General features: G+C 42.6%; 1 protein-coding gene across 3 annotated transcripts in view; it reads left to right on the top strand.

Moving 5' to 3' along the window:
- The first annotated feature begins 11443 nt into the window (after nt 1–11443).
- The window catches only part of ST7 (suppression of tumorigenicity 7), a 233005-nt gene continuing 223467 nt past the window's right edge, over nt 11444–20981 (top strand). The window contains exon 1 of one of the 3 annotated variants that reach the window (XM_045002252.1): nt 11444–11634. In XM_045002252.1, the coding sequence (XP_044858187.1) occupies nt 11484–11634 (151 nt within the window). In that variant the 5' untranslated portion in view covers nt 11444–11483. Of the gene's footprint in view, nt 11635–12465; nt 12485–20981 lie in introns of those variants that run through there. The other 2 variants (XM_045002251.1, XM_045002254.1) reach the window with 2 other exon arrangements.

Here is a 20981-nt window from a genome sequence, read left to right as displayed (position 1 = left end):
AGCTTCTGAACTTAGGTTGACTTAATTTTGTAGTTTAGACATTCCCTGAGGGAGCCCTACATCAACTCAGTGGTTAGAGCACTTGCCTGCCAGACAACAGACCCCCTGCTCAAATCCTTTCTCCCTCTGATGCGGGAAGAGGGGGGGAGCAGCATATCCCACATCTTGGACAAGTGTGCTGAAAGTTACAAGATGGGCACCACCACCTCCTCTGGCCATTTTGTGTGGAGTAAAGCAAGTGCCTAACTCATTCTCTCAAGAAACACTTTAGGTGCCTAAGCTGCCTGATTCCAGGAGATGGGTTCCTGTTTGCGGATCTCTGACAGAGATAGGTGCCTCCCTGCAGCCTGGAATTAGGTGCCATCTCTTAGGTGTGGGGAGGGGGGGGGGAGTGCTTTAGGACACTTATCTCCCAGTGTTTCTGTTGACAGATGGAAAGTTAAGGTAAGTGCTATATGTGTTAATTGCAGGAATTTTGGAAAGAAAAGTCAAAGTGGGAGACATGCTTCACAATAGGTGTACTAAAGAAACTAGCAAGTCTTCACTAACTGAATAACCACACTGAACATATTATTCCACACAAAAAGATGAAATATTTAATGCCCGGAAAAGTCAGTGTCCCTTCTACCTTCCCCATCCTCTAAATTTCTTTCAGGAAAGTAAACTTTGGCTTCTCTCAGACTGATTTATTGTCCTTCCCTTCAACCTAAAATGGGAAGGGAGAAAATGCTTCTGGTTTCTCTCCAGTCTTTCAGCCATCTGTCTCTGCCTCCTTTCTCCCACAGCCTCAGTTGCCTTTGGGGATGCACTGAACGTGTGTGGAGATGCCAAATTCTGACTTGCCAAGAGCTCTTTTTGACCAAAGGCCAACCTTGCTTTCATTATTTCTTTATCAATCCTAAGCATGCACATTCCCATTGGCTTCATACAGCTCCTGGGTTTTATGGAGGGAACAGGCTTTCTTCATAAAATACTTCACAGAATACATGGCTCAGCATGATTGATAAGAAATATGTAAATGTTGCTGGCTAATATTTTGATGGGATGCTTTCAAGAAAACTTCAGTGTGCTTTAGTAAGTAATGTTGGGGGGTTCAGTGGTTGGCAGACCACCTACAGTTGACCTGAGAAATGTGAGTGCCCCAGGTGAAATTCCTTCTTGGTTCTAAAACAAAAAAGGATGAAAATATTACAATGTGTGTTTCAAGCCTGAAAGGTAAAGAAAAAAGCAAAACAAGTGTAAAGCCTTTTTCTGATTTAAGGATAACCTTACACTGCCTGAAAATATTTTATTCCATTTTGAACGTTTATTGCTCATTCTAATAACTCCTTTAAGTTGTGTTTGAATTGATTATTTCACTAACACTGCATAGGAGCTGGATCAAATTCCATTTTCCTGTCTTTTTCATGGCATTGCTTTTCTATAAAGATTTAAAACATAAGGCTTTCTTCCCCCTGCACCTTTGCCAACTTTCAAAGTGTGTTCTTGCTCACCTCCTTTGGCAAGGTCTCTAGTGACCTGGAAAGCCTTCAGTAGGTGTTTTGGTGGAGACTGGTCTGCTGTTCACTTTCTCCATCCTCCTCCAATTTAAACATGTCTTCAGTAAGTTAGGGATCCTGCTCCCTCTAATCGGACAGTCTCTCAGTCTGTCTCCGTTACCAGTTGCAATGCTGGGGATAAGATTGGCAACACTGCATTCTCCATTTGCCGAGTTATTTGTCAGATCAATATCATTACTCTGGCTTGCTTGAGAAGTAGGGAATGAACACAATTCTCCCTTTTTATGGTCTTCTCTGAAATGTGACACACTCGGTGTGTAAAAGCTCCCCTTGAATGAATACTGGCAGATTTTATACTACTACTATCCTCCTTTTCTAAAGCTTGAGATTGGGCCTGCAGTGCCATGAATATGAGTTTAAGATTCTGGGTGACAGAAAAATTCCAGACTGAACACTCAGTTTAGAAATCTGTATTAGGACTGTCGAGATTTAAAACAAATTAATTGCGCGATTAATCGCACTGTTAAACAATAGAATACCATTTATTTAAATATTTTTGATGTTTTCTACATTTAAGTATACTGATTTCAATTAAAACAGAAAAGTATACAGTGCTCATTTATATTTTTTATTACAAGTACTTGCACTGTAAAAAAAAAAAATTTTTCAATTCACCTAATACAAGTACTGTAGTGCACTCTTTCTATCATGAGTTGAACTTACAAATGTAGAATTATGTACAAAAAATAACTGCATTCAAAAATAAAACAATGTAAAACTTCAGAGCCTACAAGTGCACTCAGTCCTACTTCTTGTTCAGCCACTCACTAAGACAAACAAGTTTGTTTACATATACAGGAGATAATGCTGCCTACTTCTTGTTTGCAATGTCACCTGAAAGTAAGAACAGGCCTTCACATGGCATTGGTGTAGCCGGCATTGCAAGATATTTATGTGCCTGATGTGCTAAAGATTCATATGTGCCTTCATGCTTCAACCACCATTCCAGGGGATGTGTGTCCATGCTGATGATGGGTTCTGCTCGATAACAATCCAAAGCAGTGCAGACCGATGCATGTTCATTTTCTGAGTCAGATGCCACCAGCCAAAGATTGATTTTTTTGTTGGTTGGTCGGATTCTGTAGTTTCATCATCAGAATGTTGCTCTTTTAAGACTTTTGAAAGCATGCTCCACTCCTCGTCCCTCTCAGATTTTGGAAGGCACTTCAGATTCTTTGTGTTTTGTGAAATTGGCTGTGAAAGCATAGGCGCCAACTTTCTCCGTCCCCTGACTCCACCCCATCCCCACCCTTGGCCCCGCCCCATTCCAACTCCACCCCCAAAGTCCCCGCCCTAACTCTGCCCCCTCCCTGCACCTATTGGATCCCTTCCCCAAATCCCCGCCCTGGCCCCGCCTCTTCCCCCCGCCCCACGAATCAGCTGTTTCGCAGTGCAAGCACTGGGCTGGAGGGGGAGCAGGAGGATGCGGCGGCATGATCAAGGAGGAGGTGGAGGTAAGCTGGAGCAGAGCGGGGCTATGAGGAGCTGCTGGTGGGTGCTGAGCACCCACCAATTTTTTTCCGTGGGTGCTCCAGGCCCAGAGCACCCACAGAGTTGGCGCCTATGAGTTAAAGTGTTCTTAAAATTAACATGTGCTGGGTCATCATCCGTAACTGCTATAACATTAAATATATGGCAGAATGCAGGTAAAACAGAGCAGGGGACATAGAATTCTCCCCCAAAGGAGTTCAGTCACAAATTTAATTAACACTTTTTTAATGAGCGTCAACAGCATGGAAGCATGTTCTCTGGAATGGTGGCCGAAGCATGCAGGGGCATACGGATGTTTAGCGTATTTGGCACATAAATACCCTGCAATGCTAGCTACAAAAGTGCCATGCAAATGCCTGTTCTCACTTTCTGGTGACACTGTAAACAAGAAGTAGGCAGCATTATCTCCTGGATATGTAAACAAACTTGTTTGTCTTAGTGATTGGCTGACCAAGAAGTAGGACTGAGTGGACTTGTAGGCTGTGAAGTTTTACATTGTTTTGTTTGAGTGCAGTTATGTAACAATCTATATTTGTAAATTGCACTTTTATGAGAGAAATTGCACTAAAGTACTTGTATGAGGAGAATTGAAAAATACTATTTCTTCTTTTACAGTGCAAATATTTGTAATCAAGAATAATACTTTGATTTTCAATTACAACACAGAATATAATATGAAAATGTAGAAAAACATCCAAAATATGTAAATTTTCAATTGGTATTCTATCAGTGTGATTAAAACTGGGAATAATTTTTGTAATAGTGATTAATTTTTTGAGTTAATCGTGTGAGTTAACTGTGATTAATCGACAGCTCTAATCTGTACATTTAAACACTTGTTCAACTTACCTTGTTTTATCTCAGCAAAAATGCATTAAAAACTCAGCACTAAGTTTACGCTTCAGTCTATATCAGCATATTTTAAATTCCCTGGTGTGACAAAGTTCCTCCTCTACCTTGGTGGGTCCTGTGCTTATTGGCAGACTTGCACACCTCAGTGTTCTTCCCCACAGTCTGGGTCAACTCCTCATGTGTCTGATCAGGAGTTGGGACGTTTGGGGGGGAACCCGGGCCCACCCTCTACTTCAGGTTCTAGCCCAGGGCCCTGTGGATTGCAGCTGTCTATAGTGCCTCCTGGAACAGCTGCATGACAGCTACAACTCCCTGGGCTACTTCCCCATGGCCTCCTCCCAACACCTTCTTTATCCTCACCACAGGACCTTCCTCCTGGTGTATGATAACGCTTGTACTCCTTAGTCCTCCAGCAGCACTCCCTCTCAATCTCAGCTCCTTGTGCCTCTTGCTCCCAGCTCCTCACGTGCACTTCCTCTCCTCTGGCTCCCTCTCGCCTGACTGGAGTGAGCTCCTTTTTAAACCCAGGTGCCCTGATTAGCCTGCCTTGATTAGCTGCAGGTGTTCTAATCAGCCTGTCTGCCTTAATTGGTTCTAGCAGGTTCCTGATTACTCTAGTGCAGCCCCTACTCTGGTCACTCAGGGACCAGAAAACTACTCATCCAGTGACCAGTATATTTGCCTTCTACCAGACTCCTGTGTCACACTGGGTAATGCACATGTTCTACTCCAATACAGACTTTTGTGTCTCTGATATCAGACATTTGACTGATATGAGCTGAAAACTGTTGGTTACGTTACCCCACTAACTTTCCTCAAATGCTTGTGTGATGGGTTTGGTTACAGAAACCCCCTTGGGACTGTCATCTGATGTGCTAAAACTACCTCTGAGCCCATTTTCCCTGTCAGCTTGGGACTCCAGCACCCTATCTTGTTGAGCCAGACATGCAAGCCTGCTGCAACACAGACCCAGTGTCTGAACCTCGTCCCCAAAGCTGCAGGCTTTAACTGAAAACTACTCAGCAGGTACTCTTGTCTCCAGCACCCAGACACACAGCTCCCAATGGGATCCAAACTCCAAATCAATCCGTTTTACTCTGTATAAAGCTTATACAGGGTAAACTCAAACTATCTGCCCTCTATAACACCGGCCGAGAGAGATGCACAGCTGTTTGCTCCCCTAGGTATTAATCACTTACTCTGGGTTCAATAATAAAAGTGATTTTATTAAGGAAAAAAAAGTAGGATTTAAGTGGTTCCAAGTAATAACAGACAGAACAAAGTAAGTTACCAAGCAAAATAAAACAACACACATGTCTAAGCCTAATACAGTTAAGAAACTGAATACAGGTAAATCTCACCCTCAGAGATGTTCCCATAAGCTTCTTTCACAGACTAGACTCCTCCTTAGTCTCGGCGCCCAATCCTTTCCCCTGGTACAGTCCTTGTTCCAGCTCAGATGGTAGCTAAGGGATTTCTCATGACTGCTGCCTTTGTTCTGTTCCACCCCCTTCTATAGCTTTGGCCCAAGGCAGGAATCTTTTGTCTGTCTGTCTGTTCCCACCCTTCCTTTAAATGGAAAAGCACCAGGTTTAAGATGGATTCCAGTACCAGGTGACAGGATCACGTGTCACTGTAAGACCCCATTCTCCATTCTTTCAGGGTTGGCCTGCATGTACCCAGGAAGGTTTGCGAGTAAACAGACCCATTTACAACCAATTGTCCTGGTTAACAGGAGCCATCAAGATTCCATTAATGGCACACTTTGCACTTTGCATAGTTACAACAGGACTTTAGAATAATACTTCATATTTTTAGCTAGATACAAGAATGACACCTACATACAAATAGGATGAACACACACACTAGATTATAAACTTTGTAATGATACCTTACAAGAGACTTTTTGCATGAAGCATATTCCAGTTACATTATATTCACATTAATTAGCATATTTCCATAAAACACATGGAGTGCAACATCACAGCTTGAACTCCAGTTAGGATGATTTTAACAAACCATCACAGCTTCCACTGTCAGACTGTCTTCTCCCACTCACCCATTGATCCTTAATTGTTTGATTTGTATCTACATTAGATTAAAAAGTAATTTGGAGCAGACCTCTCTTACATATTTATTCAGTGCCATGTTGCATCTAAAGTGCTATAAATATTTACTAACCTTATTTATCAAGCTAATTGCTATGGGTAGATGAAAAATTAGGAGATAGAATTACTGAAAAAGAAATTAACTCTAGTACTACAGTTAATGGGCCATGTAACTCTTGCCCTGGACATGATCAATAATCAGATATAAATGTACACTGAGGTGAGCATCAAGATTTATTGACCCAGGAAGACAATTCCTGATGTTCACTGACACATGAAGCCAATGTATATGTTGTTTTCAGATACGTCTGAGGGGGGTGTTCAGAATGTCTGGCAATCTCTCTGGTCTGGCCAAGAATTTCTTAAGTGTCACATTTTTTAAAAATGTGACATTCTAAAGAGGATATAAATTAGAGGCCCAGAAAAAGCTATTGGCCTCTGAGCCAGTCAGAGAGCAGAGACTTCAAGGTTTACTGAAACGTTTGTAAAATTACATTAACATGGGTAGACTTAAACTACACATTTATTTTAAAATAACATTTGACAATAACTTTTTTCTTACATGCCAGGACCTGAGTTCAAGATTCAGTATTTCTGCTGAAAGAGCTGCTGACATCACTAACACCTAAATTGGACAAGAAAACTTTAATTTCCTGCCCTGTTTTAGATATTATAAAAGATCATCAACAATTTCAGGAGAAACAAACTCCTGAATTTAGGTTATGGCACATAAACTAGGAGTAGTTGGGTTATAAACTATTTGGGGCTGGAACGGGTGCATTTTCTGGTTGTGCACAGCATAAAGAAGTCTATTAGCACTTAAAATATTGGATAATTTGGGTCTAAGCAGGTAAGTAAAAAAAATATTTTCTGTTTATTTTTAAAATACATTTCTTTTATAATGAAGACTACAGTTGTATTCTGTTATGGCCTGACTGCCTCAATCACTTGGCTTCTGAACAATTTGTTTTTGCTTTTTAAAATGTCATTTCATTATTAGGATCCCTCTTCAATGGAAGACAAAATGGAAATATTGTGCGCGTAATGAGAGACTAGGAACTGAAGATTCAACATGTCTCTGAAGAGCATTTTAGTTCACCTTTCATGCAAAAATGCTCAGAATAGAGTCATTTGCACACATTATTATCTAATGAGCTAACTTTCTCCAAACCTCAGTGTTATTGGCAATAGTAATGTATTAATTTGTTCACGATTGTTTTCAGTCAGTCATGATCAAGCATAGCTTATAAGTATGTGTACTTAAAATGTAAAACAAGTTAAGCTATTTTATACATATGGGTAGATGTAATACCTGTTTTTGTTTCTTGTTTACCTTTCACTGCCTCCTGTATACGTATTCATTAGAGAGAGCGTGCTACCAGGAATCTGCAAAGTATTAATTATTAATAGAATTCTGGTGGAAATAGAAAGGGTCATACATAATTAAGTAGGAAGCAAGGTAAAAGACTACTTAAAATACACACTTAAAATGTTTTGATGTTCTGGCCTTTTTGGTATTGTGGAGAAAACAGAACTGAATGACCTAAAGAAGCCAAAACAATTCACTCTAGTTTTCAACTATAAGAATTAGAAAGATCAGAGGTTAATGTATAAACATTTTAAAATTCTTTACAATTAATCCTGACCAAAATCTTGGAATAATATCAGATAAGAGCTCTACATCATAGGATAGAAAACAATGATAGACAGTAAGACATATCTAGTGGGGTCCATCCAGGGTCCGTACAATTCATTATTTTAATTAATGACTTTGATAATGAAATGGCGAATAAGCTTATAAAATCTGCAGATGACACCAAACTGGGAGGGGTTGCAAGCACTTTGGGGGACAGGATTAGAATTCAAAACAACCTGGAAAAATTAGAGAATTGATCTGAAATCAACAAGATGAAATTCAATCAAGACAAGTGCAAAGTACTTCAAGTAGGAAGGAAAAAATAAATGTACAACCACAAAACGGGGAATAACTGGCTAGATGGCAGTACAGCTGAAAGTGAACTGGGGATTATAGTGGGCACAAACTAATATTCTGGGGTGCATAAGCAGGATTGTTATATGTAAGACACGGGAGGTAATTGTCCCACTCTACTCAGTACCGGTGAGGCTTTCGCTGGAGAACTATGCCCAATACTGGGTTTCCACACTTTAGGAAAGATGTGGACAAACTGGAGAGTTCCGTGAACAGCAACCAAAACGATAAAAGGTTTAGAAAACCTGATCTATAAGAAAAGGTTAAAAAAAAAAACTGAGCAAATTTTGACTTGAGAAATGACGACTCATAACAGTCTTCAAAAATGTTAAGTGCTGATATATAGAGACGGTGATCATCGTCATGTCCACTAAAGGTAGGTCAAGTAGTAATTGGCTTAATCTGCAGCTAGGGAGATTTAGGTTAGATATTAAGAAAAACTTTCCAATTATAAGGGTAGTTGAGCTCTTGAATTGACTTCCAAGGGCCATTGTAGAATCCCCATCAGTTTTTAAGATGAGGTTGAACAAATACCCGTCAGGGACGATCTAGGCTTACTTGGTTCTGCCTTAGTGGGGGGACTGAACTTGATGACCTCTTGAGATCCCTTTCATCCCTACATTTATGATCCTATGTTTAGTTCTGTAATACAAAGAATAATAGTTTCAAACTATGTAGGGGAAATTTATTTTAGTCAAAGAGTGCACTGTCTTTTATGATTACAAAGAGGACCAAGGTTTATTGCCACAAAATAAGAAATAACTGCGTTATTGGAATAATACTGATATTAGTTTGCAGACAAGCTTGTGGTGCCTTAATCTTCCTTTCCTTTTTAAAACCAAGAAAGAGAAGCTCAAACATTCAAAATGCAGTGCTGTTTTATATATAGATGGCTGCTTTTCATTTTCTGACTATAACCTAACTATAAACATGGATGTTGTAACAGACCTTTCCAAATTGATCATATTTTCTGATTAATGGCTTTGGTGATTCATTTAGTGCCACCCATCCCTCTGAATCACCGTCGCACCAATGCTCCAGTAGATTAATTTGGTCATCACGTGACATTGAAGCACCATTTTTGGATGAGACATAAAGATGATGTCCTAAACCCTTTTCATTGATTAAAAATCCCATGGCACTGTTTGAAAAAAAAAAATAGAGGTGTTGACCTTGATGTCTTGGCTTAACAAGGTGTAGGCCTGGCTTGACATGAGTCATGAAAAATGTAGGAGGCCTCATTTCTTGGAAGACAGGATTAGGGAGGTAAATAGATCAGCAGATTGAAAACAGAATATTTGTACTAAGATAGGAAAATGGGTCAGTGAGCTAGAAGACAGAACCTCTAAACCAGATAAGATAAGGGGAGGGACCACCCAGGGAACCACTTACAGAAAACAAAATAACAATTGTCAAGATAAGTCAGGAATGTAAGAATGAGGTAAAAGAGTAGGCCGAACGTGGACAGCGAGTGGACAAAGCACGCTATACAGGGACTGGTTCCTACACAGTAGCCGAGCCAATCCCAAAAGGTGTAAAGCAATTAATTGTGTAAATGTATATTAAGTGAGAGGGTTTCTGTGTAACTTTGGAGCTATAATGTACCCTGCATTCTCCCCCTGCATTTTCATCTGATTAACTTAGTGTTGTGTTGTTGTATGCCAAATAAAAATACCTGAGTGACATCTGAAGTCTGAGTTCTTGGGTAGTCGAGTGGAAAGAGATCTAGAAGAAAATCCCGGCACATGAGCTAATTGCAATCTGTTTACCAAAGCTTTATGCAATTTTATTTGGCCACTGAAGTATTCATAACCTACTGTCTTAGAGAAAAGTTTAACTTTTCTATTTCCTGTTGGAGTTGTCACTTTTCACCCATGAGGGCCACATTTCAGTGATATGTACATAAAGTAAACCTTGAGTACAGTTGGTATATCAGTTTGCTTGTAAAATTCTATGATTATTTCTATTCTGTTATTGCCCATATTGTACTAGGCACTGTCCCAACTCCAAGGAAGACATCATCCCAATCCAAAGGCATTAGTCTAATGAGACAAGCAATATACAGAGGAAAGAGGGGGGAAATCATAAATACATGCACCCTAATAATTCCTAGCTTATATGTATCACATACATCTTTTTAAAAAATAAGAATCAATTATGCCCAACAGTCTCTGCGTTCTGCCAGCACTACTAGTAGTAATTTCTTGTGTCATGGCAGAAATGTGTCTTAGAGACAAAATGGATGAGAAATGCACTTTATTAATGTAAAGAATGTTATTACTGTAGGGTTATGCTTGATCTACACCTTTATAAAACTCATTTATTTTTACTGTGGTAGTGCCTAAAGACTAGAGATTCTTATGGATCAAGACCCATTGGGCATTATTCAGACAAGTATAGACAGGTTGGGAAAAACAAGTAACAATGCATTTTTATTTTGACATTATTAACTTAGCAATAGTTTGCAAAGAACCTGATCCCATGTGAAATCATGGTGGGTTTGGAGCTCAGCTGGATTTGAGAACATCAGCCCAGGCTTTGGAATAACGTGGAAACCCGGGATGCAGTTGTTTTTTTACAACCCCATGTCCTTTATTACAGGTACCTCTGCTCCACTTTCATAAGGTAGCAAACAGGCTGCTACCATTGCCCCATGCCTCAGTGACTGATTTACAGACAACCCATCAACCTTAGCACATAGAACTAGGGAGCCAATGGGATTCTATTATAACTGTGCTAGAGATTATACTCTCAGAGATGCTTCCAAAACTCTCTTCCCCTTTCAAAAGGGTTGAACTGTCTGGGTGGGGGAAGGTATCTTCTTTTCTCTCTTCACCCTCATCCCCCAGAATCTGAGCCCTGAGAGGGTCTTTCCCCGTCTGCAGAGGTTAGGCCCTCCTCCCTACCCCTAATCTAGTGTGGAAGGTGGTGGTGGAGAGAAAATCCCTAAAAAGGTTCATTCTTTAGAGGTTCAGCTTTGTGCAGAATCCAACCACTATGCCAGCCAGTTTGCTACGAGCACCTGCAAATAGACCTCAGAGGCTGTTCAGTATCAGAGGGGTAGCCGTGTTAGTCTGGTTCTGTAAAAGCAGCAAAGAATCCTGTGGCACCTTATAGACTAACAGACGTTTTGCAGCATGAGCTTTCGTGGGTGAATACCCACTTCTTCGGATGCAAGAGGCTGTTCAGTTCATGTGGTTTTTCGGTGAAATCAGTTTAATTGGGACCACCCAGCTGCAGCTGTAAACTGGAGCACTACAGGCACAGGGAAAAAGGCAGACAGAGTTGGGGTGGGGCTATTTTGCGTATGTAGGGTTTTTAAAATATATTTTTCTTCATTATGTTGCGGCTGGAAGAGATGCCTGTATGGAAACCCTAGGGGAGGGGGGAGTCTACTTTGGGAGGCATGAATCATCCCATAAATACACACTGAGAGGTTGTGGCAGCAGAGAGCAGGGTTGGCTTTTTTTCTTCTTCAAAAACATGGCTGAAGCTGGGACAGGCTTTCTGGAGCAGCTCAAGTCCTGCATCGTCTGGTCATGGACTTACCTCTGGACCCTGTGGTTCTTCATCATGCTTTTCCTGGTCTACATCCTGAGGGTGCCTTTGAAAATCAATGACAATCTAACCACAGGTAAACCCTATTCTCCTCGGAAACCTCGCGGGCGCTTTCCCGCAGCCCCCCCCCCTTTCCCCCAAGTTAGTGCAACTTGTGCTGGAGAGAGGGACACGTCTTCAGGCTGAGCCCGTCCGCGAGCCGCGCAAGGGGCTCGCTGAGGAGCCGCAGGGCGGGGAGGCGGATTATATTGGAAAACTGAACCCACCCCCCCTCGCCCCAGTTCAGACTCCTGATCTCCCTTTGCAGCCTGGCACATGAGCCCTGGATTCCCCCTCCTCCCCCCTCGCCTGTTGCAGGCTCCTCAGGTGCCCTTTGGCTGCTGGCGCTGGAGGGGGGGGAGGGACTGCCCGCTGCCTAGACCCCCCCTTGCAGCTGGCTGCTCCCCAGCCTAGGCCAGGCGGGAGAGACGCGGGGCAGCCCTCGCTCTGCGTCTGTGCACGGAGCAGGGGCAGTTTATTGCCCTGCTCCGCCCGCCGCGACCGGGTTGCTGCAGCTGGCTGAGAACCTGCCCCTCCGATGGGGTTCAGAACCGCCCCCCCGCAGCGCTGCCTCCGGGAGCCCCAGGGCTGCCTGCCTGCCCCGGGCAAGCCCCCTGCCCCTCCCCCGCGTCTGCTGGCAGCTGGAACCAGCTTCTCCCGTCCCTGCGGCTCCTTCTCTCCGCCAGGGGCCGGGCAAGCGCGCGCTGCACGGGGCAGTGCCGGGTGCGCCTAGGGCTGCCCGCCGGGGCGTGGGAGGGTCCGCCGGGGGGCACAGCTGGGGAATAGCCACAGGCCGGAGAGCAGAGCCAAGCTTGCCTTGAGGAGAAGGACAGCCGGGTCCCTCTCCGGGGCACATGGTGCTGTGTATGTGGCAGGGGCATGGCTAGGTGCGTATGGGGCTGCCTCTCCAGCCAGAGAAGCGTTCCCATGAGGAGAGATTTATTCAAAGCTGAGGCTTTGCCCGGGAGAAGTGCAACAGCCCGAATCTCTCTTGCAGGAGGGTGCTGCTTTTAGCAAGTGGCTGCCCTACGTGAGGATCAGTGGGAGTCCGCCTCCCTGAACATCGCAGTGTAGTGCACTTGTGAGCCGCACAGCTCAGGGCTGATGCCATCCTAAAGGCACTTTTAAAAAGAAACTCGAAATCAGGTGTTCAAGCTGCTGAACATTGCAGAGCCTGTTTTAAAAGATCCGGTTACAAAAGTCAAATGTTATGATAAGCCAGTTCTAATCATGGTGGTTTTCCTAATATTTTGTTAAAGAAATTCATGGATATGGTGAGGCGATTTGGTTTAGCAGAGGAAAGAGTTTGGCCTGGTGGCTGATACAGAGCAAGGTTTGCATGTGTGGTGTGGTATGTATGAATCCTTAGTGGCATCTGCTTCCTGCCCACCAACCAGCAGTTCATCGCCCCAAATCCTATGTGAATTGGGAGATTGCTCCCAGAATATGGGGCATTGTGGAATATGAGAAAAAATCAAAAGTGAGTATTGGAGACAAATGGGGCTGTGTAAGTGGCATAACACTTAAGTGGCTACTGTAGCACTGCAATAAGTTTGTTTTAGGAAATCTTGTAAAGCATATTATATAGCCTTCATTGCTAAGGAAGTCCAAAACTGTGTATCAATAAGGCCCTATTAAATGTGTTAACACAATAACCTCCGTGGCTTACAATAGTATAAATAGTATAAATGTACTGGGAAAATTGACCTAATAAAATAATAGTGTTATTATATACACTAGTGTTATAGACTGCCTGACCCAGTGCCTGGGTGAGACTGGGGCATGGATGAGAGCTAGTTGGCTGAAACTCAGTCTAGAGTTGCTGGTAGCTTGAGGAAGCAACTGGAAGTTATAGTGAGGATTTGTCTTGATAGTGTGTGTCCACTTCTCACAGTCTGGGGTCTTGGATCCTGGGTCTCCAGTTGCTGTTAAATTGTCATCTAATAATTTTGTGGGCAGCTTTTTTTCCTTCTTTGTCTGGCTAGGAGACTGCATCCATTTCTTTCACATGTGAACCCTGGTTACTGTGATCCATCCCTTTCCCACTTCAAGACTAGATTACTGTAAAGCTACACTTTAAGACAATCCAGAAACTGAAGCTGGTGTAGAATGTGGTAGTCAGTTTATTAGGTCATGCAAGCTGCGAGCACACCACCAGTGGTCCATGATCAGCATGGGCTGCCCGGTGGAGTTTAACGTGCTGGTTTATAAAGGCAAAATGGCCAGGGATTTACCTACGTGAGAGACTGTTATTCTCCCCATGCCATATTGCTACATTTCCCATTAGTGAATGTATTTGAGCTGAAACCCCCTAAGTATTAGAGTGGGAGTTCTGGAAGAGCAGTCATCATGAGAGGCCCTCCACTTTGCAGCCTACTATCTTTCCTATTTCTCCTCACCCCTGTTGTCTGCAGTAGCCTGAATTGGTTGAACTAATGGGCATGCTGCAAGGCCTATTTATTTACCCAGGTTGTTGAGGAGGGTATAATGATGGCTGATGTGTTGGAGGGAGGAGGCTATTGGTTGAGCTTGATTTGCTGTAGTTGGTTATTTTATCTTTTGGTTTTGAGGTGAGGAACAACTGTTGATTTTACTTTTTCTTTGATTGTATTTTTAATTTTTGGCAAAGGTGCCTGAGGCCCTGAATAGACTCTTTTTAGTGTATATTTGTTATAAATTAAAATGTATAGTGTCAGCAGTGTGCTAGGCATTTACAGATATGGTCTCTGCTTTCAAGAGCTTACAGTCCTTTGAAGAATCAGGTCTAAGATGTAATGAGAAGCGATCTGATTGAATGGTGATATTTTACATACAGCAGGTTAGTTTTATCCTTTTGATTGGACTTGTGTGGGGGTGGGGAAGTGTGATAGGAAGGTTCTAACCTTTTATTATTTAACTTTCCTCTCCACTCTGTGACTGTGGGGCAGTCACAGACAATAAGGTGGAAGAGTGCCCAACCTGACATCTGGAGGACGGTCCACAATGCCTAGCCTCCTTTGGTGCAGAGCACATCCTCTGGTTATGGAACCTGGGCATCGAGCTCTGACGTCCGCATACAAGAGAGCGGTGGTGGGAAGTTAGAACTCTCTAGGATGGACTTAAGGGTGTAGCCAGAGAAAATCTTTTAAATTGAGAGTTTACTGCCCGTTCATAGGGAAGGAGCATTGAGTAACTGTGCTGCTCCAAGACCAGTCTGAGAATCACAATTCTACCCCAGCTTCCCCTAACTCCCCCCAGAGCAATCTGCTACTGTCCTATACCAATTTACTTCCCTGCTTTGCTAAGATACGCTGGCCAGTGGCATATTGGAGAGGCAGAGTCAAGGCTCTGCTGGTTTCTTGCACCTAGCCACCTGCTTCCTACCTGCCTCTATGGGACGGAGTATAGTGGCCCCATGGAGACTACTTTATCCCCCCTCTCCACACTGACCCACAGCCTGTTCACGGGACTATAGGGGGTACCTTATGGTGCATTATGATCTTGCTCTAAGTGAAAAATTACATATTTATTTTAGAAAATAGCAAAACCCTCTTAAAGTGTAGTTTTTAAAGAGAAGACATTTAATTAGATTGAAAGCTCTTTGGGATGGGGACTGTACAAAAAATAAACAACATACATTTGATGTAAAAAGGCAATATTTTTTCTGTACTACTATTAAGAAGAACTTGGGATATTGGGTACCCAGGCATAGATTCAGAGCCTTACACCTTTTTCCAATTCACTGGCCCAAATCAATAGTGGCCAAAAGCCATTAACTTCTGATGAATGGCTGGTCTCAGGCAGCCTTGCTGACCTCTCTGCTGATGATATTGTCAAGAATTGAATGGTTCTAGAGACTGAGCAGTCCTCTGTTGCAGAGAGACTGCTCATGGTTGGAACTGAGTCCCAGTGGTTGGGCAGCATTGAGAAGCTTGCCTCTACTGCCCAGGCTGTACGTATTCTGTGGATAAATAGGAAATTTCAGTTCCAGGGCTGTCGATCCTTAACCCTTGGATCATATGAATAATTGGTGGCATATTCAGGGATGGGGAAGGGAGTGGGACAAAAGGGAAATATATTTATAAAACATTCTTAGTTTCTTTGAGAGAAGCAGACTGGGCACTGTGGCGAGGGTGAAATCCTTGGCTTGATGTAAATTGTAAAAATAGAAATAAATAATGTGTGCATATATATAAGGCCTCTTAGCACTTTACAAATGCTATTCAAAGTTTTCAGCAGGCCTCAGGCAAAGATTAGAAACCAGGTCATTCTTTTGAATGAAAATGAGAAGTAAAAGATAGCAGAAAGGTTTCTAGAAGATCATCATTGTAGCAGAAGGTTCCCTGCCCATACTATTAAGCCTGGTATATGCCAAAAATCCCATTAGTTTACTGAACCAGCAGTAATTTACATAGTGTTAGCCAGTCTGAACTGGGGAGTCTTACCCATATTAAAGATAAAGCTGTATCTTTTCCCTCTTCAACTCTATCAACTGTGACTCTTTTATTTTTCCTGCATTTGAGGAAGGTAATTGTCTCCTCGAAAGCTGTAATACAACACAACAGCTTTTTGGGGAGTAGAAAGTGTGAGATATGCAAAACCCTTCCCTCTGGGAAGCTGAGAATATTATCTCCACAATGTTTGCCAGCCCCATTTGGTTTGAGAAGGAAATACATTGAGATCTGGCTTGATCCAAGGACTCCTACCTGCACACAGCAGATTCAAAGCACTACCGACTTCACATCATAGTGTAGAGTAAACAGGATTTAAAAAACATTAAGACCTCAGGTAGATAGCCTAAATGTGCCACTTCAACATGCATGCAGTTTGTTTTTTGGACACTTCCAATGAATTATTCTAATTATTTCATTCTTTTATTCTTGTTCACATATTTATAATGTTGGCAGAATTTGATTTTTATTTATTTATAATTTCAACTGATAATATTTATGTTAAGCATTTTTTGTTTATTTAAAAGTTCACAGTTGCACAAAATTATGGGATTTAAGCATTTGTTTTTTATTTTTATAGCTGTAAGTTTCCACAGTTGTGGGAAGTTATATGGGGATCAGGCAACCAGGTATCAGACAATAATTGTTTAATGACAGTAGATGTTGAAACTCAAAAAGTTAAAGCTTTATAACCACAAAAACTTAAATTTTTAACATCACATGTCTAAATATACAAAGTAAATATCCTTACATTGAATTCTAATCTGCTCTCAAACAGCATTTTTCTTCTTTGCCTATCTAAAATTTTAATTATTCATAGAAATATTTTTCCATCAACTTGTGTAAGGTGAAATCAACAATAACTGATAAAAATCTAATCCTCCCAAACCTACAATGATAACATGTATAAGATCGACTGTACTATATAGCAGTATCCAGCAGATATGTTTGAACACTTTTTATAGCATCTTCTCTATTTGGGAAAACTGTGGAGTCATATGAGAACTAATCAAATGTGTGTTGCTGCTACTTTTTTTTTTCTGAGATTGAAATATCTCATTCACTGTTCTGCTATTTCAGTTGAAATACGTTATTATAGCAGCCTTCAGATGAGTCACCGTGTTTTTCATTGAAATGACCCAGACACAACTGATGTGCCAGTATGAAGGCTAAAAATGGGAAAAGCCTTTCACAGCTGTGGCTTTTAAGGCAAACAGTAAAGAACCCTCTGCAGCCACAAGCAAGTCCTAAACTTTGCAATGAAAATTAGTTACAGTGGGAGAACAGTATGCAAAATTATACTTTATCTGTTCCCATATAGTACCACACAGCATTCTGATTAGAATATTAGCACAGTACATCTCAGTAAAGTGTATGTTAAATAGATTAAAAACTGGCTAACTTGTGGATCTCAAAAAGTAGTCAGCTGTCAATGGGGAACCGTCATCAAGTACTAGATTGGTACTAGACCTGATACTACTATTCCTCATTTTCATCAGTGATCTGAAAGTAAATATGAAAACACTCGGCACACTAGGCCCATATAGGAAAAAAAATTCAGGACATACCTCCAGTATGGAGGACTGTACTCTGGGAAGCAATGACTCTAAAAAGAATTTAGGGGTCATAGTGGACAAGTAACTCAATATGAGTTCCCAGTGCAAAGCTGTGGCAAAACTGGCTAATGTGATCCTTGGATGGATAAATGGGAGTAGGGAGGTGATTTTATCATTTTATCTCTATATACAGCATTGGTGAGTCTGATAGTAGACTACTGTGTCTGCTGTTCCAGTGTCCACGGTTTAAAAAGAATGTTGAAAAATTGGAGAAGGTACAGAAAAGAGCCATAAAATGATTTAAGGGCTGGAGAATATACCTGCCAGTGAGAGACAAGAGAGCTCAGTTTGTTTAGTTGATCAAACAGAAGACTGAGAAGTGACTCGATTACAGTGTAAGTGGAGAATATACTGAATACTAAGGAGCTCTTTAATCTATGGGAGAAAGACACAGCAAGAACTAGTGTCAGAAAGCTGAAGTCAGACACATTCAAACTAGAAATAAGGCATACATGTTTAAGAGTGAAGGTTGTACCCCTCCATACCCCTGTCCACGCCCCCCCCCCAAGGCTGTGACTCCTGGGGGGTGGGGGAGATGCGGGGGATGCAGACAGAGATAATAAGGACAAGGCTGGGGGTGGGGCTGGGGCTGGGAGCAGAGTCCTGGCTGAGGCTGAGGGCAGGGCCAGAGCAGAGCTGGGGGCGGAACAGGGCTGGGTGGTACTCCCTTCCCGCCCCTCATGGGGGCTGGCCTGAGCTCTGCTGCATCCCCCTGTATGTTCCTCTGTGCCCTCCTAGAGGGGTGCGCCCCACAGTTTGGGGGGATTAAGCACTGAAACAGACCGTGAAGGAAAGTGATGGATTCTCCGTCTTTTGATGTCTTCAAATCAAGACTGGATGCCTTTCTCAAAGATAAGACTACTTTTAATGAAACACAAGTTATTGGGCTCAATCCTGGGGTAACTTGATGAAATGTAATGACCTGTGATATACAGGAGGTCAGACTAGGTGATCTAATGGTCCCTTCTGGCTTTAAACTCTATGAATATCGAGTGTGGGATTATTTTCCTTTTGATGTGTATTCCGTATATACTCGATCATAAGCCGGTTTGTTTATAAACTGCCCCTCCCCCCCAAGATGGATAAGTAAAAATGGAAATTTTTTATAACCCGTTCATAAGCCGACCCTATAATTCAGGGGTCAGCAAACTTTGGCTCCCAGGCCATCAGGATGAGCCTCTGGTGGGCCGAGATGGTTTGTTTACCTCGAGCGTCCGCAGGCAGGGAGATAAACCTAAGTAAACAAAGTGTCTCGGCGCGCCAGCTGCTTACCTTGATGGGCCAGGACAGCAATTGGTGGGGAAATTTTTTCGGGGGGAGAAGCTGGGAGTCAGGGGAGTAACCTTTGTGACCACCCCCCACATGACCCCACCCCTAGCCCAGGACCCCCAGACTCTCGCCATCCCATCCCTTCCCACCTTATCTGGGGAGGGCCAGGGGAGGATGTCTCTGGCCTGGCTGGAGCTGCTCCGGGCGGTGTGGCCGCGGCATGTTCCAGTGGGTTGGGCCAGGCAGCACGGCTGCAGCGTGGGCTGGGTGGCATGGCCACAGCCTGCTTTGCGGGGCGCGGCTGAGCTGCATGGCTGCAGCCTGCCAGCCCTGGAGCTGCAGCTTCTTTGGAGGCTGAGGGGAGAGCAGCGTGGCCAGAAGTGGAGAGAGACTGGCCCCACCTCTTCCCTTCTGTCTCTGCTGGCTGTGCTGCCTCTCCTTGTGCCCTCTGTTGGGGGGAGGGGCTGTGTCCCACCTCTCCCTCTCTATACCCATTCATAAGCAGACCCCCTTCTCTGGTGCTTACCTTTTTTACTAAAACAATTCGGCTTATGAATGAGTATATATGGTATATTAGTACTCCTATCATTCTGGGGCTTTGTTGGGGCTGGCAATGCTGGTTAGTCTTGTTTTAAATTAGTAGGAAGTGCAATCTATGAATCCATGTCAGGCCTGATAGTCCTTTCAATTACACCATTTTTACATCAATGCAACTGCAATATTTTCAGTGGAGTTACTTCTTGCAGTGGGAATCGGGCCAATGATATAACACTACACCCATTCCATTTGATCTCAGTAAAATTTAAAAAACTAAATGCCAAAGTTAGATTTTTAAATTAATCATCAACAATAACCTTTGAACTACTGTAGCCATGACATGCTTTAACCAGGAAACAATACAGCATATTCAGGCTAGAATACTAAAAATAAAACAAGCATTTAAATAAGGAATGTGATGTTGTCTTAGTCCAAAATAAATAGAATACACTTGATTATTTTTATAAATAGTTTCCCTTCAAGTCAGCAGCTACAGTCAACATCAATGTGAATTGGATTGGGACACACCTTTTATACAAATGTACAACTTGTCCCCTCACACCAGCTATAACAGTTCTGCCCTTTATTCCTTTTCTGAAATAAATAGTGTTTAACTTTTGAGACTCAATTACTGATCACTGTATATTTCCTTTTGAGGGTATCAGAAAGATAGATTTAATTACTAGGGTATTAAACATCATTTGTTGCACTTGGCTTGTGACAAGACAGATAAGCAAACTCTTCAGAGGCTTTTGTGAGTCGCTGAAAGTAGAGAAGTCTAGAGATCTGACTTCCTAAAAATGGACATAACTATAGAAATTTTTTCAATATCACTTGTTCCACCTCCCCATTAATCTAATGTTTTGTCTGCATCTTATTACTGGGTACCTATCTCCATCCCAGCTGAGTGGAGGGAAAAACTCTAACCAGTGGAGAGCACTGTTACCCAGTTCAGCATCCAGCCATGAGAATGCTCCATAATCCCTGGCATACAGGGAAAAGGAAATTGTATCCTCATGAGAGAACCAGGCTCATGGGAGGCAGAGAGAAGATGCCTGTACATAGCAGACCAGAGGCTGCAGCCTGTGAGGAAATGTCAGGCTGCCTAGACAACTGGGTTAGGAACTGCTAAGTAATTTGCATTGGGTTTTTGCATCCTTTGATTCTGGCAGCATACATGGAATCTGAATATTCATAGGATTCCACTGAAGGCAACAGCTGAATGCTTGGGGCACCAGACATGTAGAGAGAACAGGTCTACCTCAACACTTATCGCAACACCCTGCAGTAGATGGGTTGGTTACTGCAGGGTTAAAAAGCAATAATAAAAACCCTGTCATGAGAGCTAGCCCATATTTGGGCCAGATTCAGCAATCAGAGCATTAGACTGGGACTTGGAAACCACAGCTTTGATACAGACTTCTGGTGTGCGCTTGGGAAAGTCACTTAGGGTGGAGTTCTGCCCCATTGAAGTCAATGGGAGTATGGGGCTAGGATTTCAGCTTCTATATGTATCTTCACTGCAGAGTTAA

Source organism: Mauremys mutica, chromosome 1 (assembly GCF_020497125.1).
Source record: "Mauremys mutica isolate MM-2020 ecotype Southern chromosome 1, ASM2049712v1, whole genome shotgun sequence".
Lineage (NCBI taxonomy): Eukaryota > Metazoa > Chordata > Testudines > Geoemydidae > Mauremys > Mauremys mutica.
The sequence above is the reverse complement of the archived record's forward strand: the minus strand, read 5'-3'. Positions and strand labels throughout refer to the sequence as shown.